Source organism: Anomaloglossus baeobatrachus, chromosome 5 (assembly GCF_048569485.1).
Source record: "Anomaloglossus baeobatrachus isolate aAnoBae1 chromosome 5, aAnoBae1.hap1, whole genome shotgun sequence".
Lineage (NCBI taxonomy): Eukaryota > Metazoa > Chordata > Amphibia > Anura > Aromobatidae > Anomaloglossus > Anomaloglossus baeobatrachus.
Window position 1 is genome coordinate 565,005,636 of NC_134357.1, and position 22,933 is coordinate 565,028,568.

At 51.9% G+C, this 22,933-nt stretch overlaps 1 protein-coding gene across 1 annotated transcript in view; it reads right to left on the reverse strand.

Annotated features, from left to right (window-relative positions):
* The window catches only part of LOC142313031 (uncharacterized), an 85,232-nt gene that overhangs the window by 11,799 nt on the left and 50,500 nt on the right, over positions 1 to 22,933 (reverse strand). The window contains exons 7-8 of the mRNA XM_075352017.1: positions 9,762 to 9,857; positions 7,675 to 7,765 (exon numbers count right to left, since the gene is read on the reverse strand). Of these exons, the coding sequence (XP_075208132.1) occupies positions 7,675 to 7,765; positions 9,762 to 9,857 (187 nt within the window). The remainder of the gene's footprint in view (positions 1 to 7,674; positions 7,766 to 9,761; positions 9,858 to 22,933) is intronic.

A 22,933-nucleotide genomic window follows, 5' to 3' on the forward strand; every position in this document is an offset into this window, starting at 1 on the left:
TTGGGCGGCCGTTCAGTGACGTCACTGTGACGCCACACGGACCGCCCCCTTAGAAAGGAGGCGGTTTGCCGGTCACAGCGACGTCGCCGGGCAGGTAAGTATGTGTGACGCATCTGCGCGATGTTGTGCGGCACGGGCAGCGATTGCCCGTGTCGCACAACAGATGGGGGCGGGTACCCACGCTAGCGATATCGGGACCGATATCGCAGCGTGTAAAGTAGCCTTTAGGCTATGTGGCCATGATCCAGCGACACGGCGTCTAGTACCCAGTGTCAGCCTCCTGCAGAAATGTGAGTGTTGTCCACGGGAGAACGCAGCTGCCCATGCCCACGATTTGGGTTCAGGCTGCTGTGGACTTTAGTTCTATTCTACCTGCAAAGAACACTCATCTCCGCAGCATAAATTGACATCCTGAGGCTCGGGAAGCTGCGCCACAGGTCGATTTATGCTGCGGAGAAAAGAAACACAGTGGGCACGGGATTTCTAAAAATCCTGCCACTGTGCTTCTACTGCACAACACAGCGTTATGGACGCAGGGAAAACACTCTGCGCCCAAAACGTTGCAAACCCTGATTGTGGGCACACAGCGTAAAATGCTACAATGGATGAATGGATAGATGTCAAACATATATAATGTCCCACCCCCCTGCATATTCTAAGCTGGCGCCCTTTAGTGCCTTTCATGTGACACTAAAGGATGCCTAGCCTTGTATTTAGCCCAAAAAAAAAAAAAGAATTAAAATAAATGATGTGGGGTCCCCCCTATTTTTGATAGCCAGCTAGGGTAAAGCAGACAGCTGTAGCCTGCAAACCACAGCTGACAGCTTCATCTTGTCTGGTGATCAATTTGGAGGGCTCCCCAAGCTGTTTTTTTTTTTTAAATTATTTATAAATAAATAATTAAAAAAAAAAAAAAACAAACGTGGGGTCCCCCCAAATTAGATCACCAGCCAAGGTGAAGCTGACAGCTGGGGTCTGGTATTCTCAGGATGGGAAGAGCCACGGTTATTGGACTCTTCCCAGCCTAAAAATAGCAGGCCGCAGCCGCCGCAGAAGTGGCGCATCCATTAGATGCGCCAATTCTGGCGCCTCGCCCCAGCTCATCCCGCGCCCTGGTGCGTTGGCTAACGGGGTAATGAATGGGGTTGATACCAGGTGTGTAATGTCACCTGGCATCAAGCCCAGCAATTAGTTATGTCACGGCGTCTATCAGATACCCGACATAACTAATTGACAGTAATAAAAAAAAAATTGACAACAAAAAAAAATTTATTTGAAAAAACACTCCCCAAAACATTCCCTGATTGACCAATTTATTGAAAAGAAAAAAAAAAATCCACAATAATCCATTTGGACGTCCCACGTCGACTCTGGACCTTCTAGAATATGGGGGACACGTTCAGGGAACGTATCCCCCATTTTCTAGGAGGGCAGACCCTCCATTTGAGGAGAGTGGGTGCAAAGAATCTGCACCCACCCTCCCTGGGTCACAGCTGCAGAGTGCGAGCAGCAGCCAGCGTCCTGAACACAGGAAGCTGACAGCTGCGCTCTGCTCATGTGACCGGAGTCTGCTGAGAAGGAGCCGGAGGAGGGGGCCGCGGGGGATCAGAGCTGCGACAGGTATGTATGACACCGGGGGACACCAGGGGGGGGGGGGTAGGGGGGACCCGGCAGGGCCTAGGGAGCAGGTTTCTGTCGTATGTGTTATGGCACATACGACAGAAACCATAGGAACAGTGGAAATGCGGCCGGCGCGCTGCTGTGATCGCCGGTGCGCGTGGCCATCTTGGATTTTCGGGAGGGGGTTGGGGGTCGGGGGGGGGGCACTTTGGGGACACCGGGGGACCGGAGGGAACCGGGAAAAAGATTTATCTCCCATCTGGCATGTTTGATCATGCCAGATGGGAGATAAATCATTTTTTACCGGCGCGGTCATTTACTATAACTTGATGATCGGTATACGGTGTATACCGGTCATCACGTGACTGGGGACCGGAAAAACCGGCCCGAATCATGATCTCCAGGGTCTCAGCTACCCCCGGCAGCTGAGACCCCGGAAATTTTCTGACTCTGGGGGGCGCTAGACCCTTTTTTCCGACCGCCGTTAAAAAGCGGCGGATCGGAAAAAGTACCCTTATTTACCGCCGTTAAAAGGCGTATCGGCGGTCGTAAAGGGGTTAAAGGGAGATGTGGTGCTGATGTTGGTAAACGTGTGACAGGGCAAACTGTGCCTGCTTCTGCGGGAGCACCCCAAACCTCATCTCGTTCTACGTTCCTGTCCCAAATTGATGAAGGTTGTGTCCTGGACAGGATGGAGTAAGGTTGCTTAGCTTTGGATCTCCCACACCTGCTGTTCTATTATCTCTCCCATGCCGACCAGACAGCTCAGAAATGTCCCCTAAGAAGAAGCCCACCTTAGCACCTTACCCGGCATCTGCGGCGGGCGGCGAGTAAGAGACCTCTGAGCGGTCTGACGTGCTTCCTCTCCCCCTGGCCCAGAGCCCTCCTCATGAACCAAGAAGCAAAAAATGGCACTGGCTATAGCAGTGCGCACACCGGAGGGAAAGTCCCTGGATACTGTCCAGCAGCCGTTTGTAGCGGCAGAGACTGTGAGACCGCAGGAAATGGTAGCGACTCTCACGGCAGCAAGGCAAGCAGGTTTGGTGGGAGACTTGGGAATGTCAGGTGGATGCAGTTGTGGGCCGGATAGCGCTACACAATCCGGGCTGTTCCTGGGGGGCACTGGTGAAATCAACCTTAGGAGACACACCAGAAATGGGAATACCGGTGATTTTTCTATCCACTGAGGTCCATAGCTCCCTAGAGTGTTCCTGTAGTGTCTGTGACCCCCTCACTACATTCTCCTGATATAAAGGACTTCCAGGCTCTCAGGGAGCTTATCCTTGCTCTCCCTAGCAAAAAGGGACCAAGAGGAGTTGGTGGCTAGGATTGAGCAATTGCAATTCTCAGTACGGTCATCAATAAAAGAGGACATTGGAGTCTTGGAGGACAGTCTTATTGCTAAAGAGCAAGCTCAGGAGTCCTTAGAGGGCAGGATGAAACTGCTGGAAACAGACTGCAAGTCCTCTAACCTTCGTATGACCAAGAGAACAGAAGCAGGAGAAACCATAGTAGATTGAAGGGTATTCCTGAGGAATGGCCTCAAGACCTCCTCCGCTCCAATGTCCTGGCCATTTTTAATACGGTCACGGACAGACCACTGGATGCCACTTTCCTATCTGATTTAGAGTTCAAAAAGAAAAAAAAATCACGGTGCTGGGTCACGCTGCTCAAAGAGGATTAAATTATTAATTTTTGAACACAGGAGCGCCCTCTTCTCCCCTTTTTTACTTTACTATCTGACAGGATTCACAGGGTGGTCAAACCTAATGCCCTGTTGCCCTCCTTCACAAGAGATGACCTGTGTTCTCGTCACTATTATGGGGATAAAGAGCGGATTCTCCAGGGGGTCTGATCACATGGTCCAGTTAAGATGAATGGCGCCACAATGACATTGTTCTCAGATGTTTCCAGTTACACTCTTTACGAGATGGCAGCTACATCCACTCCTGCTCCGAATTAAGGAGGAAAATGTATCTTATCGATGGGGACACCCTTTTCACCTTATAGTATGTAAAGGAGACACCGTGTATCTACTGAAGAAGTGCTCAGACCTCTTGTGCCTGTTTTCTTTCCTGGGAACCTCTGAAATTTCACTCCTGGACTGGCTCATCTGGGATACCCCGGGCCCTACTACGCGGAGAGAGGAGAGGGGAAAACATCACATCCCGACAGGCGAAGAGGTGTGAAACCTAATGTGAGGCTTAGGTTTCTGTGTGAGCTGCCCCCACACTTGATTTGACACTTGTCCCCAAAAGTTTGGTGGGACGCTGTGCTAGGACTTGCTCTAGCGGCAGTGCTTGGAGCTCCTGGTTCTGGGATATTGCAACTCCTAATTTGCTTGCGCATGTTTTAACTGTTAGAGTTTTATGTTTTCTCTATTTCAGGGAAATGTCTTTATTACATGTGTGGGCGATGAGAAGAATTTTGTATACTTTACAATTCGTGCAGGGAGAGGTCTGGTTTATATTTTGGTGGGTTCGGGTTTGCGCTCCTCCGTGAATCCGTAATTGTCCCTGTATTTTTCCTTCCTGCAGATCTAGGGCTGGCCCTTAGGTCTCTGAGGTGTTTCTTCCTTTTGTGTACTTTTTTTACTTCTCTTCCTCCCCATTGGTAGGATATTGTACTTTCTTCCGTCTTCTCTTTTTCCCTTTGGTCTCCCCCCTCTTTTTCCCCTTTTCATTTCTCTTCTCTCTTTTCTTGCCTTTTTCCTTCCTCTTGTGGATTTCTTTGTCCCAAGTTTGCTTGTTCCTCGAGGGGCTTATGATAAATCAAGATGAAGCAGGCACGGTCCTAGATGTGGATAGACTCCTTGAATGTGAAGAGACTACATAGGATGGCGATCGCCACAGAGGGGAAGTGCCGGACCGAAGAGCGCAGCGACACCTATCCATAAGAGCTCAGTGCTGGTGGCCGCAGCTTATTGTCTCAAAATCTGGTGACACATTGCCCTTTAAGAGCAGCAGTCTGCACTTCACACAGCTGCTCAAAAATTGCACACGAGACAAGACGCATACTTGACGGTATTGCCAATAATGGAGCACATATTACTAATGTGGATTACAGAACACAGGAATATAACAAGTAAATAACTCCCCGAAGTCATAATTAGTCTGGAGTCACATGAGCGTATGGCATCCAATGTGAGAGCAATGGATGCGATATGCTAATGACCCTCGGCTCAGTCTCTGCTGCGAGCCTGAGTCGAGTGTTATGCAACTGTGACCGGATCTTGCGATCGGGTCACAGCTATGAAGCTGAGGGCAGGTGCTGCAGAGGAGAGGGAGGGGTTAATCCCTCCCATTTCCTCCATTGTCAGCCTGTGCGTATATCGCACTGCACTTGGATAACATCTGAATACAGTCCAATGTTTTTCTCGCACCCATAGACCATGTATAGGTGAGAGTTATACAAGACTTGCAGACAATCGCAGCATGCTACCATTTTTTCCTCAGTCCGTTTAGGGTTGAGGGAAAACTTGCAGATCTCAGCTGTAGCATTGTCTAACATGGGGCCGAGTGTAATGCAAGATTTTCTTGCATTGCACTCGTCCGATTTATACGCTCGTGTGAGCGCACCCATAATGCAAATCAGACTCGCTACAAAAGATGATTTCTAGAGCTGCTTTATCCTTAACAACAATACAACCTGCAACTCACTGCAATGTTGGTCGGCATAATGAGACTCCGACCCATAAACTGAAATTATCTCATAAAATTCAAAGGTTATTTAAACAAAAGTATCAGTTTAACATTGTGCAGATTTATGCAACCACATTATTTTAGCTCTCTGTTTTTATTTTTCCACTCAAACAGATTTAGTTGGATTCTCAATTAAAGGAGTTGTCCGACATAAACTCCAAAAAATGTTTTCAGCTAATCTGTGCTATATTGTCATAAAACACCTAAATTATTATTTTTTTTTGTTGTTTTCTAGCTTTTGTTCCTCTTGATTTTTCACTGCAGCCTCTTTATTTACATGCAGCTCAACCAATCATGACATGTTTGGCAGTCAAACTTCACAGTCACAGTTGGCACCAGTGAGAGTGGGGGACACTGTTCAGCCCTGCCCCGCCCCGCCCCCTGCACACACACATTCCCTGTCAGTATTCTGCCCTAGAACCTGATAAATGAATACTATGTAATGAAATTACATATAGCCCCTAATATGAGTCTATAGGAGATACATACACACTTACACATATGCTCACACCCACCCACCCACACCTAGAGTTATATAATCTATATATAATCCCCCCTCATGCACTTTCTTCCCTGCCCCCCGCTCTGTCTCACACCCGTGCACTCTCTTCTCTGCTCCCTGCTCTGTCTCACTTGTGCACTTGTAGTGGGTGGGCCTACCCCCTACCAGTACCAGCATAGTTAACCCGGAATTGTAGATATTAAAAATGTTGATTTTTATTATTGTATGCTGTGTTAGGGCACCCCCTAGTGGCCGGGTGGGACGGCTGTTGCCACCGGGGAAGGAGGAGTCGGCTGGATGCCTAGGGAAGGTCTGTGTGTGTAGAGAGTAGTCGGATCCGGGACAGCAGTGTGTGTTCTTCGGTGGCAGTGTGTCTGAGCGGAACATCAGGGGACGCCGGAGTTACGGAGGAGGACGCAACCTCAAAGTCTGATTCCGCTGGTGTGGGTCCAGTGTGTGCTTGACTTAGAAGTGGGAGCCCGGAGAAGTGGAGTACCCAGGGCATATCCCCACCAGAGGGCGCGTTTGGGCAGGTTTTCCCCAGCTCCACAGAAAGTGCCGAATTCTGCTGACCGGATTGCTTTTCTTGTGAAAAATAAATGTCATCTTTTATTAGCATCAGCTTTTGTCTGAAGACTGTTTGTGCACCATCCGGCGAAGACACCGACACACACTGCCACACAAGAGCAGAGGCTAATTTTCCTGTAATGGTGGAACCAGGGGTAAGTCAGTCCTCCCGGGCCACGACTACAAGGTCGGAGGCGCCCCTGGGCCATCATTTCACACTCTCTTCTATGCCTCCCCGCTCTCCCTCACTCGTGCACTCTCTTCTATGCCTCCCCGCTCTCTTTCACTCGTGCACTCTCGTCTCTGCCCCCCACTCTCTCACTTGCACACTCTCTTCTCTGCCCCCCCCCCCCCCGCTCTGTCTCTCACCCATGGTGTCGCTTATCCTCCGTGCTGTGATGACTCCAGCATCCTTACAGCCCAGTGATGCAGAGTTCAGTGCTGCTGACCTGGTGTCAGGTGACATCCTTGCTCTCTGCTCCTGAATGTATTCAGGAGCACATGAGGCTGCATTCATCACACAGTGAGGAGAGAGACAGCGCATGGAGAGAGGGGGAGGGGGTTGTTACAGTTGCCTGGGCACCATACAACATAATAAGCTGAGGACACCGTCGGGCAAACAGCGCTGACGGTGTCCTAGACAGAGAGGGCAACCTTCTATCTGTGCCCCCCAACATTCAGGCCACATATAGCAGCGCACAGGCAGTGGGGAGAGTACGGAATGTGGGGAGGGGGCGGGTAAGGATAGAAGGGCGAAGGCTCATCGCACTGTACCTGCCTAGGAGGGCGGCTATACGACGTCTCCTGTGATGCCCGTCTACAAGGCGAGCATAAGCCCTGTCCTGACATCACAGGAAGCAGAAAAATCACGGCAGGAGTGGTCACATGACCGCTCTGAGCTGGGGGAGAGGGTCTGATAGTAACTACTTACCTGCCCTGCTATCTACTTACCTGCCCCAATGTAGCCCAATAGTGAAATAACAAAAAATAAGTAAAATAACCAGGATAACCCCTTTTAATTTTTACAGATTATGGGCAACATTGAAGGTGGAAAAAGTTCTGAAATTATTAGTTCTGACTGGATTTTTTTTTAGATGCCAAAAAGAAAACTCAAAAAGCATAAGTCTATAAACTGCACATTCCCCGTGTCTAGGATTTATGGGAAACTTCTTATACCTTATTTTTAGGATAATAAGTTTTGTTCCTTCTTCTTAGTTCCACATTGTAGCAGCTGCTGAATGAGAAGAACCTGTGACTTCTCTGCATTTAGTGGTCACTACTCACCTGGGCGGTTATCTGTAGGAATCTCCTCTTTACTCCGCTCATCACCCCTCACATATGTCTCTGTAGTATTAATGTGGTGCAGATCTTCACCCTGAAACAAATATTGTAAAAGTCACAGACAGATGGAGAAGTCACATCTATGATCGGCTCTAATCCTGCCATCTCCACCCTTCTCATTACACAAGTATAAAACTTATACCATGTTTCCTCGAAAATAAGACCTCCCCCGAAAACAAGACCTTACAGGAGTTTTCAAAGATGCTTAAATATAAGACATCCCTTGAAAATAAGACCTAGCCGCGGTCAATAATGAAGTGTCCTTACAGCAGTAAAAAAGTTAAAGAATCCTGCAGGACACTTCATTATAAACAGCGGACACCCCTAGAAAAAAGAAGAAAGAAGAGAGAAGACCCCCGCAGTCATACTCACCAGACGCCGACCGGGAGCAGGTGAGCGCATCAACGACCTGTGGCGGAAGACACACACACACACACACACACACACACACCCCGCTTGCTTCTAGCCGCATGTAAGGACCTGCGACGCTGTGCACTGAGCTTCCAGGACCTACATCAAATGGCCGGAAGCACGTTGTATCTCTGGATGTTGTGAGTGTGTGCGCGCGATTGTACAGGTATGTTCGATATCGTGAGTGTGTGTGAGTGTATGCGATAAGATCTGTGAGTGTATGTTGTCTGATGTGTGAGTGTATGCTGTCTGATGTGTGAGTGTCGGCAAGAGGCAGAGGAGGACAGCATGCAGCACAGCTTCCTGAGGCGCCCACTGGAGACCACAGGGAGCAATGATGTGAAATCTGATGTGTGTGTGTGTATGCTATCTGATGTGTGACTGTGTGTTCTGATGTATGTGTGTCAGTCAGATGCAGGGGAGGACAGCGTGCTGCACTGAAATCACAGGGAGGAATGATATGGAATCTGATTGTGTGTGTGTCTACATGAGGGTATGCTATCTGATGTGTGTTTGTGTGTGTGTGTGATCCGAAGTATGTGTGTTCACCAGACGCAGGGGAGGCATGCAGTATACCTTCTGGGAGATCACAGGGAGATCTGGGAGTCACACAGACGCCCAAGGCTGGTAAGTATGATGATCCTGGGAAGAGGGGGGGGGGGCTGTTTTTTGTGGGGGTAAACTTACCCACAACCATGTCTCCTCGAGAATAAGGCACCCCCTGAAAATAAGACCTAGTGCTTTTTTTTCAGGGCAAAAAAAAATATAAGACAGTGTCTTACTTTCAGGGAAACTGGGTAATACTGGTGGATAAGGCTAGTTTCACACTTGCGTTGAACGGTATCCATTGCAATGCGTTGTGTGACGGATGCAACGGATGTGTTGCATATAGCGGCACAACGGATGCAACGGATGCTGCAAAACAACGGAATCCGTTTTGATATTTTTTTTTGTACAGCTTACCGGCGGCAGACTATTGTGAATGATCAGCTGATCGCTCACAGCAGCCAGTGGATCAGCTGATCGCTCCCAGTTGCCGGGTGATCAGCTGATCGCTCGGCCGCTGAGAATGTGTGCGGGGGCGGAGTGCGGGGTGGGTGGAGCTGAGCGGGGCCATGGCGCTGAGGACAGGTGAGTGTGTGTGTATATACATGCTGAGTGGAGTGCGGGAGGGGGCGGAGCCAAGCGGGGAAGTGTCGGGCTCCCTGCACACGTAGCCAGGGTAAATATCGGGTATAACTAGGCAAAGCACTTTGCTTGGTTACCCGATATTTACCTTAGTTACACGTGCAAAGAGCCAGAGAGAGCATGCGCAGTGAAATCCTGAGGATTCCGCTGCTCAAAAAAAATTACATGCTGCGTTCCTCCCGCTGGGCGGAAGCAACGGAGTGCCGCCCAGCGGAAGCAACGCAGGTCCTTTTGGCACAATCCGTCATCCATACAAGTCTATGGGAAACAGCGGAATCCATTAACGGATTCCGCTGTTTTCCAACAGGGTGGATTGTAACAGAAGGAAAACAACGCAAGTGTGAAAGTACCCTAAAACAAGACTGAGCACAAGACCTTCACAGCCGTCTACACATCATAGGGAGATTTCATGGCACCTTCTCTCCATCTACCTGATGATCCTGAGGAACATCTTGATCTTCTTGTTTACAGTCCTGTGGGAGAAGAGGACGGGGACATCTCTCTGGTGTTGTCCTCTTACTGGATAGACCTGGAGGAGACACATACAGGGACTGAATTCATTCCTTACATACAGATAATTATAGGCCGTGTGTATTTAGTCCTGTCTATTACCTGGTGATGTGAGGGGCTGGGGAACCTCCATCATGACGTCCTTGTACAGATCTTTGTGTCCTTCTAAATACTCCCACTCCTCCATGGAGAAATAGACGGTGACGTCCTGACACCTTATAGGAACCTGACACATACAATGATACCGTCACCCCCGATCCCTTCATAGCGTTACTGTATAATGTCCCAGCATTCCCAGCAGTGTCACCTCTCCAGTCAGCAGCTCAATCATCTTGTAGGTGAGTTCTAGGATCTTCTGGTCATTGATGTCCTCATGTATCGGGGGGTGAGGTGGAGGCCCCGTGATTGGGCTCAGGGGTCTTCCCCATCCCTCAGACACAGGGGCCTGACAGCGCTCACTAGAGGTCTTCTTCACTACTGTGTAATCCTGGTTATGGAGAGACACAGTAAGAAATCTCACTCCAGACATTTCCAGAGTCCTCACCTCTCCAGTTCTGTCCATCTGTTATTCCCATAGATAAGAATGATGTAATGTGACGTCATCAGAATCTCTCACCTCTCCAGTAAGCCGGAAGAGGATCTCTAGGGTGAGGTGTAATATCCTCTGCGCCATCTTGTCCCTGTCCATATCCATCCTTCACGGGGCAATCAGGAGAATTCTCTTCTATAGAGCGATTGTTCTCCCCCAGCATCTAATGTGTATGGAGCCTGAGCCCAGTAATGGGGAATCTCCACACACCTCCACCTGCAGAGCCGCACACTAGATATATGGCTGCTCTGTGCGTACAGGCCCTATGATGATGTCACATGGAAGGGAGGAGTCAGGGGTCACATGATCAGCTCCTCAGTGTATGCAGGACTCTGCTGTGCTGGTTGTCATGGTGCTGGATGAGGGAAAGTTTATGTGTGGGGTCAGGAGGGGTTTACAGTGTGGATGTAGCAGAGCCGTGTGTCTGTAGGAGGTGTACGGAGCGAAGCCGTGTGTGTACGAGGTGTACGGAGTGGAGCTGTGTGTGTACGAGCTGTATGGAGCGGAGCCGTGTGTGTACGAGGTGTATGAAGCAGAGCCTTGTGTGTACGAGGTGTACGGAGCAGAGCGTTGTGTGTACGGAGCGGAGCCGTGTGTACGAGGTGTACGGAGCAGAGCCGTGTGTGTACGAGGTGTACGGAGCAGAGCAGTGTGTGTACGAGGTGTACGGAGCAGAGCCGTGTGTGTACAAGGTGTATGGAGCAGAGCCGTGTGTGTACGATGTGTACAGAGCAGACCCGTGTGTGTGTGATACGGAGTCATGTGTGTACGTGTGACGCCCTGGGCAAGCCAGGGGTCACAGGTAATGACATCACCACACCCTACACCCCGGTTAGGTACACCTAAGCTTAACCTGAAATCCTTGTTGCCTTCCTCCAGGGGCTGATGTCCACACCAGGGGGTGGGCCAGGCGGTTGGCTCCGCCCACCGAGGAGTTCACAGTCCTGGAGGCGGGAAAACCAGGCAGTGAGTTGAAGAGGAGTTTAAGAGTTGAGTGGTAGAGGAGCAAGGAAGAGGAGCAAGTGAGAGGAGAAAGGTAGTAAAAGAGCAGCCTGAAGTTGGTCCGGGTGTGTGCCCCGGACTGAGACAGCAAGGTTAGCAGACGGCGGTGACCGTCTACAGGAGTGGCCTATCGGAGGTGCCGTAAGGACCGTGGACGGGTGGTGGCCCGGCGGTACCGGACCGGTATACAAAGAGAAGCCAGCACCATTGGCAGGGGCCTTTCGGATCCCGGCAAGGCTAGGAGTCGCCGTGAATTTGCCAAATCCGTCAGTGAAGGGGACCTCCGGGTCTCCAAACAACTAAGTCCCGATTGAAGGCAACAGTCCAACCGTATGAGAGAGACACCGCCACCGCCAAGGCACCAGTTTCTCAGGGCCAGCGCCTGCGGGCAAAGAGGGGCTCCTCTGGCCCATATCCAAGTCGGGGAGCGGGTTACCGGTGGGAATCCATCGCTACCAACATTGAACTCAGGTGCAGGGAAAGAGACAGTCACCGTTAACTACCGGGGAAAAGCAACAGCAGCCATCCGTGGGAACCGTCTTTCCAGCCGTGTGTTCTACCGAGAACTGTGTCATCGTCTCAGGCTGAGTGAGTACCACCGTGCCGTACGGCACAGCGCTGCCCCCGCGACCCTGCACCTCACCAGGCCCCGCACCCGGCCTGCCATCCATCCCTACCCCATCACCGGGCCCCGGGACAACCAACCCCCTACCCACGGAGGGGAGAAATAACAACAAAGCTGCTCCCTGTCACCGCTCCCGGGATCCCCATACAGAGCAGCGGTGGTGTCCACACAATCACCACAACCGTGGGTGGCGTCACGGACAATAAATCCCCAAAATCAATCCCCTTTTCACTCACGGGCGAGGAGCGCCGCTCGAGTCCCTGGGATCCGGCCCATCGCTCGAGCCACCGAGCAGCGGAGTCCGCAGCAGCAGCGGCAGCCGGACCCGAGCAGTGGGAGAGCGCAGCGTCCTCTCCTCCGCCCGCGACAACTTGGCGTCACGAACAGGATCTTACCGCTCTGCCGTCTGGTAGAGGTGCGCCTTGTTACCGCCGGAGGTGTCCGGCCGAAAAATTTCAGAAGCCGCCATCTTTGGTGCGAAAAGTTCCCGCTCGAGCGTCTTCTCGAGTAGTGGAGGCGCGAAGGCCAAAACCCCGCCCCGATAGAGGAGGGGCCGGAAAGAGGCTAAGGGGGACGGAAACAAGATGTCTGCGCCCGACGGAGCCGCTGGAGGAGCAGTGGTCGCAGCCGCAGTGGCACCCGTGGATGGGAATGGGCCTGCCCAGGTCCCGGCCGCGCTGGCGGGAGGTGCCGCGGTCCCAGACCTCGCTCAGGTGATGCCGTTCTCCTTGCCCTATGTGCCCGGAGCTACCTGGCTACCGCAGGGAAACCTGATGCGTTACAGGTCTTCCGGAAAAAGCTTAACCCGCTCCTGGAATTGTACCCCCTGACTGATAAGCAACGTGCAGCGGTAGTGCTGGGCCAGCTAACCGGCGCGGCTGAGCAGTAGGCGGAGACCTGGGCCGAGGGGGACCGGTTCTCTGTAGCCACCATCTTTTAGAAACTACAGACTGCCTTTGAGACCCGTACTGAAGCTGAGCTGAGGATGCAATTTTACCAATGCCGGCAATGGTCTGTGGATAGCATTCGGGACTACGCTTTACGTCTGCAAACCGCCCTCCGCACACTGAAGCGGGTGGACACCATCAATGAGGCGGACAGCAACAAAATGTTAGTAGAGCAATTTGTGCAGGGGATGAGGTCCTCTGAGGATCGCAAACAACTCCGGCTGTGGGCCCTGGAACACCCTGATGTGGACTTTGCTGTGTTAAAGGAACGGGCCATTAAAGCTCTTCAACCCCCAGCTTCGGAAGTCTCGGAGCCAGACCCGTGGCCAGTTGAGACGGCCCCCGTCGTGGTGGCCCCTGCCCTACCAGCCTCTCCAGTACCTACAGCTCCAAGCAGCACGATGGAAGAACTGGCTGCCCAGGTCCGCCGCATGGATGGAGACCTCGCCAAGATTCTCGCCGCACTCCAACCTCTGACCAGATCCCAGCCTCCAACCAAGATACAGCTCGCCGACAGCCCTGAGGATGTTCCCTGGATGCAGCGGAGAAATGCTAACAGCTCGCGGAACAGACCTCCAACCTACTACAGGTGCAGCAAGCCTGGCCATTACTTCCGACAGTGCCCGTTAAACGAGCAACTCCTGGGGCCACGGGCCAATCCTCAGGAGTAGAACCCCATGGCCCCCCAGACTGGCGGGACCGGTATATCGGGGCCCGGCCCATCATCCCCGTGGCTGTGGACGGCATACCGGTGATGGCTCTCTTGGACACTGGATCACAGGTAACCACCATACCATACACATTGTACCAACGGTATTGGGGGACAGGCGAGCTGGCTCCCCCAGATACTAGTATAACACTGATTGCTGCTGATGGACTCCCACTGACCCAAGTGGGGTATAAACAAGTGGCCATGATGGTGGGGCGAGCTGAACTGCAACACCAGGGTATGATTGTGATCATGAATGAACCCAGTGATCATAACCCGAAGATAGTGCTGGGAACCAATGTGATGGAGCACTGTATGAGTGGTTTTGGCCCTACTGCAGCAGCTGGCCGCCACGGCGGCGGGGAGCCGACAGAGAGCTGTGCAGCGTGAGATCCGAGCCTTGATGTACCGCCAGCATGTAAACTCAACAGGAGGAGAGATTGGTGGGGTGAGAGTGATGGATGCTGCTCCGTTGATTGTGCCCCCTAGGAGTGAGATGATGATTTGGTGTAGGGCAGCAGTAGGGCCTCAGGGGCGTGACTACCCTGCCATGATAGAGCCCATGCCCTCCGAGCACTGGCCCACAGTAATGGCCGCCCGAGGGGTGGTAGATGTAAAGAAGGGGAGAGTGCCCGTGAGGGTGCTGAACTGTGGGGAGGAAGAAGTCAGGCTTCCCCGGTATGCTACCCTTGCCAAGTTGCTCACCCTGGATCCCCACACCATCCACGGGGCAGCTCCTCCAGGTTTCCCACCTGCTACCAGCACTCAACCGCCCCAAGGGGAGTTAGACGAGTGGCACCAACAGCTACACGTGGGCACTGACGATACCCCTACACATCACAAAGAAGGGGTATACAGGGTGGTACGGGAGTATGAGCAAGTTTTTAGCAAACATCCACTAGACTTTGGGCAGATCAAAGGGGTCCAACACCACATCCCCACCGGTGAGCACCCCCCTATCAAAGAGAGGTACAGGCCTATTCCCCCTGCGCATTACCAATGTGCCAAAGACATGTTGAGGAACATGAAAGAGGCAAGGATTATTAGGGACAGCTGTAGTCCCTGGGCCGCCCCGCTGGTTCTGGTCAAGAAGAAGGATGGCACCATGCGGATGTATTTGGATTACCGGAAGATTAACCAGATAACGCATAAAGATGCTTACCCACTGCCCCGTATTGAGGAGTCTTTGGCCGCACTGAGAACTGCGAATTACTTCTCTACCCTTGACCTCACCAGCGGGTACTGGCAAGTGGCGGTGGCACCGGAGGACCGGGAGAAAACTGCCTTCACCACCCCAATGGGGCTCTGTGAATTCAATAGTATGCCGTTTGGGCTGTGCAACGCCCCTGGAACCTTCCAACGGCTGATGGAGTGCTGTCTGGGGCATCTAAACTTCGAGACCGTCCTGTTATACCTGGATGATGTGATTGTGTACTCTCAGACGTATGAAGCCCATCTGGAGCACCTGGCCGAGGTGTTCGCGTCCCTTGCCAAATACGGGATGAAGTTGAAGCCCTCTAAGTGTCACTTGCTGAAACCCAGAGTGCAGTACCTGGGGCATGTAGTGGGTGCAGAAGGTGTCGCCCCCGACCCCGAGAAGATTACTGCCATCCAAGTCTGGCCGAGACCAACCACAGTGAGAGAAGTAAGGCAGCTTCTGGGTCTGGTGGGGTACTACCGACGCTTCATCAAGGGGTACACGAAGATGGCTGCCCTAATGCAAGACCTCCTCGTGGGACAGAGCAAAGGTAGTAGACCCATCGGAGCCCCACTGGTGTGGGAAGAAAGGCATGAGGAGTCCTTCCGCCAGCTGAAAGCGGCCTTGACCGGAGAGGAGGTCCTAGCGTACCCTGATTACAGCTGCCCATTCATCTGTTGAGGAGAGCCATAAGATGAAATACTTAATTAACTTCTTGACAAGGGATTGTGGGAAATATGTCGATTTGCCTTACGTAATTCAGGTTTCAGATCATATACATGACACAGATATAAAGATGGCTGCTATTGCCTGTTTCTCCACACCTTGCCTGGAATGCAAGGAATGTCCAGGTGTAAGAAGATACCATATAAGGGAAGACCCCTGGTCAAGCTAGAAGACATCACAGACCAAACCATCAGCATGGATGCACCAGATGACGTCCCTCTCATCACCATCAGCATGGATCCATCCAATGATGTCATAGACCCAACTACAATGACGCCCACCAATCAGCTCATGGACTAACACATTGTTCGACCCACTGACCAATGAACACATCCGGACATGCCCCTTTGCAAGGTTATATCAGAGCAAGCTCAGTTGTAATAAAGGCAGAACATGGGCTGATGAATATCCGACTGTGTCTGATCTCATTTTTCAAGCATGCACTCGATCCACACCAATTAGGCCAGGCAGGAGGCAACTAGTGATCTCTGGTTAAGAGTTCACCTTAACACATCCTCTACACTGATGCCAGCAATGTGGGTTTGGGGGCAGTCCTATCCCAGGTCCAGGACGGGAAGGAAAAAGTGATTGCTTATGCTAGCCGAAAGCTCCGGCCGACTGAAAGTAACGCTCCAGGCCCTGGTATGGGCTATCACCGAGCGGTTCCGCCACTACTTGGCCGCAGCAAAATTCACCGCTTTCACGGATAACAATCCGCTGACTCACCTGGACACAGCCAAGTTGGGCGCGTTGGAGCAGCGGTGGGTGGCCAGGCTAGCCAACTATGATTTCACAATCAAATACAGGGCCGGTCGTGTCAACATTAATGCTGATGCACTCTCTCAGATGCCCCATTTGTCAGAAGAAGGGTGCGAAGATGACGACCTTGAAGAGATCGAGTTGCCTGCATTTCACCAGCCGCCAACTGAGAAGGTACATGTCCACCAACAACGGGTGAGCCTGGACCCGCTGCCAAGTCAGGAGTGGCAGGAAGCTCAAAACCAGGCGCCCGCTGTCCGCCTAGTCAAGACCCTGGTGGAGCGAGGCGCTGCTGGAATAGACCCTGCCGCCCCAGCTGAAGCCCAACACTTGTGGAAGGAACGGACCCGGCTGTATTTACACCAAGGGAAGTTGTACCGTGAGCTGATTAACCCGAAGACTCATGAGAAAATCCACCAGTTGGTGATTCTCCAAGCTAATGTACCCACCGTTCTGCAAGCATACCATGATGGTGCCGGACACTTCGGATGGAAGACGCTGGAGATGCTGTTGAGAGAGCGGTTCTATTGGAGTGGGATGCGGGAGTCTGTGGAGGCCTGGTGTCGAGAGTGCGGTCCTTGCACGCTGAGGAGGAAGGACGAAGCTAGCCAGAAGGCGCCCCTACACCCGATCATTACACATCAGCCGCTGGAGCTGGTCGCCTTGGACCATGTAAAGCTCACCCCCAGCCGAAGTGGGTACACTTACGCTCTGGCCATAGTAGATCATTACTCAAGGTTCATGGTGGTTGTCCCGGTCAAAGACCTAACCGCCCATACCTCCGCTAGAGCGTTCCAAGCTTACTTCTGTCGACCACATGGATACCCTGAGAAGGTGCTTACTGACCAAGGCCCAGCCTTTGAAGCGGAGGTGTTCCATGAGTTCTGTCAGCTGTACGGCTGCAAGAAGATCCGGACCACGCCTTACCATGCCCAAACCAACGGTATGTGTGAGAAGATGAACCATTTGGTCCTTGGCCTCCTCAAGACGTTGCCACTAGAAGAGCGGAACCTGTGGCCGGAGAAGCTGCCTGACCTGGTCGATATGTACAACATTATCCCGTCCAGCTCAACGAAGTGCACCCCAGCATATCTGATGAGGGCTCGCCCCGGCCGACTGCCGGTGGACCTGGAAATGGGACTGGAAGCCCCAGAAACACTCCCCTCGAAGGCTGAATGGGACACCCGGCGGAGGGTTCAGTACCGACAGATTCAGGAATATGTGGAGAAGAACTTAAGTCGGAGTCGGGAACAACAGGAGCGGCGCTTTAACCAGAAGGCGTCCGCTGGCCCTTTCCAGCCTGGAGATGTGGTGCTGAAGCGGAAGAGGAGAACCCACAAGCTGGATGATCAATGGGAACAAACCCCATACGTCATACAGCCCACGGGATGGGAAGATGGGAAGGTCTACCAGATCAGTCGTGATCAAGGGGGCACATTGGCCACGGGTTCCCGGTACCATCTGAAAAGGTGCCCACCAGCATCGAGGGCAACGGCTGAAGAACCGGTTCCTCCACCCGCAGAGAAGGCAGAAGAGGTAATCCACACCGTGATGGGTGACTTCCCAGCAGATTGGCCTACACAGAACGGCGCGGTGATTCTTCCAGTGATACTTTTCCCACAACCCGTGGATGAAGAAATGATGGAGGTGGTCAACCGTGAGCCAGAACCAGTGCCAGTGCCCAGGGGTGAACCTGTGCCCAGCTCCCCTATGCCTCCGCCTGCTCCACACGATTACAGGGAAGAGAGACTGATTGTTCCCTCTCCCCCGCTGCCTGTCACCACTGATACCGGACCCCGGAGGTCCACCCGCCCCAACCTAGGTATACCCCCACTTAGGTACAGGGAAACCGTTCTTTAAAAGGGGGGAAAAAGTATGTGTGTTAAAAGTTTGAAAGTTTTTGAAAAATGAAAATGATTACCGAAGCCTCATCTGATTGAACCGTGATTGAACCGGCCGTTGCCGGCACCGTTGTCCCCGTGGGGACCGCTTGAAAAGTTGCGTAAGGGACTCCTTATGGACAAGCCCGTGAACTTGCAGGGCAACCACAAACGTTAGTGGCTTGTAAATAATGTTTTGTTGCAGCTTACCGTTACCGCCTCCGGAGAGGCAGGTTGGAGGGAGGGCCCGCAGTGGAGCAGGCTGGGGCCCAGCCACCACCGGAACCGGTGGCTACCCTCTGGAGGGGAAGGACAGATCCCGCTCGGGTAACTTGGTTCAGGACTGGGGTCAAGGGGTGCTGCCTGTTTTTTAGGGGCAGCATCAGGGCCAGGTTACTTGGGTGGGAGAGAGCGGCAGCCGCAACCGTTAAAACCGTTACTGCAACGTTTAAGAAAAGTGCCTCCCGTTGTGGGATGATGTTATTCTATTTGTATTATGTTTTATCTTTTTCAGAAAAATAAAACCGGTGTTGGACGGGCAGCCCGTGGACGGTCTGCATTTTGCTAAGGGGGAATGTGACGCCCTGGGCAAGCCAGGGGTCACAGGTAATGACATCACCACACCCTACACCCCGGTTAGGTACACCTAAGCTAAACCTGAAATCCTTGTTGCCTTCCTCCAGGGGCTGATGTCCACACCAGGGGGTGGGCCAGGCGGTTGGCTCCGCCCACCGAGGAGTTCACAGTCCTGGAGGCGGGAAAACCAGGCAGTGAGTTGAAGAGGAGTTTAAGAGTTGAGTGGTAGAGGAGCAAGGAAGAGGAGCAAGTGAGAGGAGAAAAGTAGTAAAAGAGCAGCCTGAAGTTGGTCCGGGTGTGTGCCCCGGACTGAGACAGCAAGGTTAGCAGACGGCGGTGACCGTCTACAGGAGTGGCCTATCGGAGGTGCCGTAAGGACCGTGGACGGGTGGTGGCCCAGCGGTACCGGACCGGTATACAAAGAGAAGCCAGCACCATTGGCAGGGGCCTTTCGGATCCCGGCAAGGCTAGGAGTCGCCGTGAATTTGCCAAATCCGTCAGTGAAGGGGACCTCCGGGTCTCCAAACAACTAAGTCCCGATTGAAGGCAACAGTCCAACCGTATGAGAGAGACACCGCCACCGCCAAGGCACCAGTTTCTCAGGGCCAGCGCCTGCGGGCAAAGAGGGGCTCCTCTGGCCCATATCCAAGTCGGGGAGCGGGTTACCGGTGGGAATCCATCGCTACCAACATTGAACTCAGGTGCAGGGAAAGAGACAGTCACCGTTAACTACCGGGGAAAAGCAACAGCAGCCATCCGTGGGAACCGTCTTTCCAGCCGTGTGTTCTACCGAGAACTGTGTCATCGTCTCAGGCTGAGTGAGTACCACCGTGCCGTACGGCACAGCGCTGCCCCCGAGACCCTGCACCTCACCAGGCCCCGCACCCGGCCTGCCATCCATCCCTACCCCATCACCGGGCCCCGGGACAACCAACCCCTACCAACGGAGGGGAGAAATAACAACAAAGCTGCTCCCTGTCACCGCTCCCGGGATCCCCATACAGAGCAGCGGTGGTCTCCACACAATCACCACAACCGTGGGTGGCGTCACGGACAATAAATCCCCAAACTCAACCCCCTTTTCACTCACGGGCGAGGAGCGCCGCTCGAGTCCCCGGGATCCGGCCCATCGCTCGAGCCACCGAGCAGCGGAGGCCGCAGCAGCCGGACCCGAGCAGTGGGAGAGCGCAGCGTCCCCTCCTCCGCCCGCGACATACGATGTGTACAACATGTGCGGAGCCGTGTGCACAGAATCCTATCACGTACCGATAAATCATAGGTCGTGAAAATGGTGCATTTCTTTCTTTTTATGACACATTTCTGAATTTTTTTTCACCACTTAGATAAAACTACATGTTTGGTATCTACGAATTCATACTGACCGGGGGAACCATAATCCCAGGTGTTAATGTGGCACCCTACGGTTATGTAGCCACAGTAATATCTAGTTGGTGCAGTAAAGAATTTCCAAATTGGAAATTCACATACAACACTTTCACCCCAGGCCTGTAGGGGGAGCTCTACTTAACTGACGTCAGGCGTACTGGCTGATGTCAGTTGAAGTCTCCTAGAAATTCAAATGCTGGGGTCTGAGAGAGGCAGTTGTGCAGGACTGACAGGAAGCAACCTGAAAACAGTGCTGTGTTGGGTCAGTGTGACGATGTGTCCCTCCCCAACCCCCGGCCTTAATTCATGTACTCTATGTCATATAGGGTCATGTAGGTTGCTTGGCTGTCTTTGTTCTTTGGTTGTACCATTATATCCCCCCAGCCTGTACCATATTGTAATAATTCTCCAGCAGTAGCTATTGTCCTGTATCAGTGGCGTAACTAGATTGTGATAGGCCCCGATGTGAAATTTGGATTTGGGCCCCCCTTTGGACGCTGGTCAGATGAATGGGCACCTGTAGCGTTCTAAATCCTATAAAGACATATTAATTGCCCCCCCCACCCCTTTATTATGCAGTAATGTCCCCAATCCTGGTACATATGTCCCCCATACTGGTATATATGTCCCCCAACCGGGTATACATTATTATTATTATTATTATTATTTATTATTATAGCGCCATTTATTCCATGGCGCTTTACAAGTGAAAGAGGGTATACATGGCATATAATGTCCCCATCCTGGTATATATTTATCCAATCCTGGGCCCATCCTGGTAAAAATGATGCTCATCCTGGGCCCATCCTAGTATATATGTCTCCCATCCTGGTATATACTGTATGTCCTCTATCCTGGTGTATATGTCCCCCATCCTGGTATATATGGTCTGGAACTGTCTCTAACGCATAACTAAAAAAAAATAATAATTTTTTAAAAATTCTACTCATCTTCCCTCTGCTCTCACATCTCTCAGTGTCCTGTGTAGCAAGCGCGGAGTGGCCTGCAGCTGACATCAGAGTGCATGCCATGACGGATGACAACACTGTTATGCGCTGCCCCCAGTCGCGGTATAGACGTCAGCTGCCAGTCACTGTTTGGCCGGCAGGGTGTATCGCAGTGCAGGGACCCGGCGGGTCTATGTGCTATGATGCATTTCAGCTGGATGTGCCCCTCAGATGCACATCCAGCTGAAGTAGGAGCTGGGATTAGCATGTTCCCTGTATTTTTGGGCCCGGTAACAATCTGTACGTCTGTGACCGTTACGCCCCTGCTTGCTCTCCTCACTCCATCCACAAACTATTGGTTGCTGAAGTCAGCTCATGTATTGTAAAGATAAAGCACCCTCCCAGGACACACTGCATCAAATCTACTTTAAGCTATGTGCTCACTTTTTTTTTTTATGTGCAGAAAATCTGCACATAAAAATGAATGTTTGGAGGAAAAGAGCAACTGAAAAAACGTGCATTTTTTTAATTGTGTTTGCGCGTTTTTTCACCTTGTTGTTTTTAAGCGTTTTTTAGTCATGGCGATCACGGGGGTTCAAGCGCTGTACTCCTGTGGGCGCCTGATCTTACAGCCAGGACCTGACTCTCTCTGCCAGGAGCAGTGCCTGCGCCGCTCCTGGTAGTTTAACCCTCTAAATGCTGCAGTCAGTGTGATTGCTGCATTCAGGAGGCAGGGAGAATAATTGCTTACCTCTCCTGGTGATCGGGTCCCTGTAATGCAATCACAGGGACCCGATCGCTGCCATGGTAACCCTAGGTCATCAACAGGATTGCTTCACACACCAGGGCACCTAAGTCACCAGAGTTCCCTGCAGCAAAGGCCCATGGTAAAGACCACAAGATGAAGAAATGGCTGCATAGAACCCCACTGATGTAAAAAAAAAAAGAAAAAAAAAAGCATATTAAGGCACAAAAAAAATCAACGTGGGTGTTAGGCTATGTGCGCACGTAGCGTATTTGCATGCAGTTACGCTGCGATCTGCACCGCAGCGTAACTGCATGCGTCCCGCGTCCCCAGCATAATCTATGAAGATTATGCAGGAGACGTGCGCACTTGGCGTATTAGAGCGCAGCGCTTCGGCTGCTGCCCAAAGCGCGCGTTCTAAGAAGTGACATGTCACTTATTCCGTGCGCTCTGCATGCATCCCCCGCTCTGTCTATGGGAGGGGCTGCACTCAGAGCGCATGGAATCGGCTTTTTTTTTTTTTCACTACGGACTCTTTCTGCAGCGATTTGAAGCGCATGTTTGCTGTTCAAATCGCTGCAGAAATTTCTGCAGGGACAGAACGCTACGTGCGCACATAGCCTTACACGTGTTTTTTCCTGCGTTTTTCACTGATTTCATTGAAGTCAATTGGTGAAAAATTAGGAAAAAAATGCAGAAAGAGCTGATGTGCTGCTTTTTTCAGCAACAAAAACTGCAGGGAAAAAAGCAGCAGCGTGTGCACAGCAAGTCAGGATTCCCATAGACTTTGTGGGATGATTTTTCCTTGCTTTTACTGATTAAAAAAGCAAGGAAAACGCATGAAAAAAAGCAACGCGGGCACAAGGTCTTCTGTGTATTAGCTGAACAGTGCATAGTCATTTAGCTGGATTTAGATACAGGACCTGGCTGCCTTCACAAACTGCTGCAAACACTTCCCCACTGCTCACATTGTGACCGATTCTGTGTGCTGGCGACCCCCATCA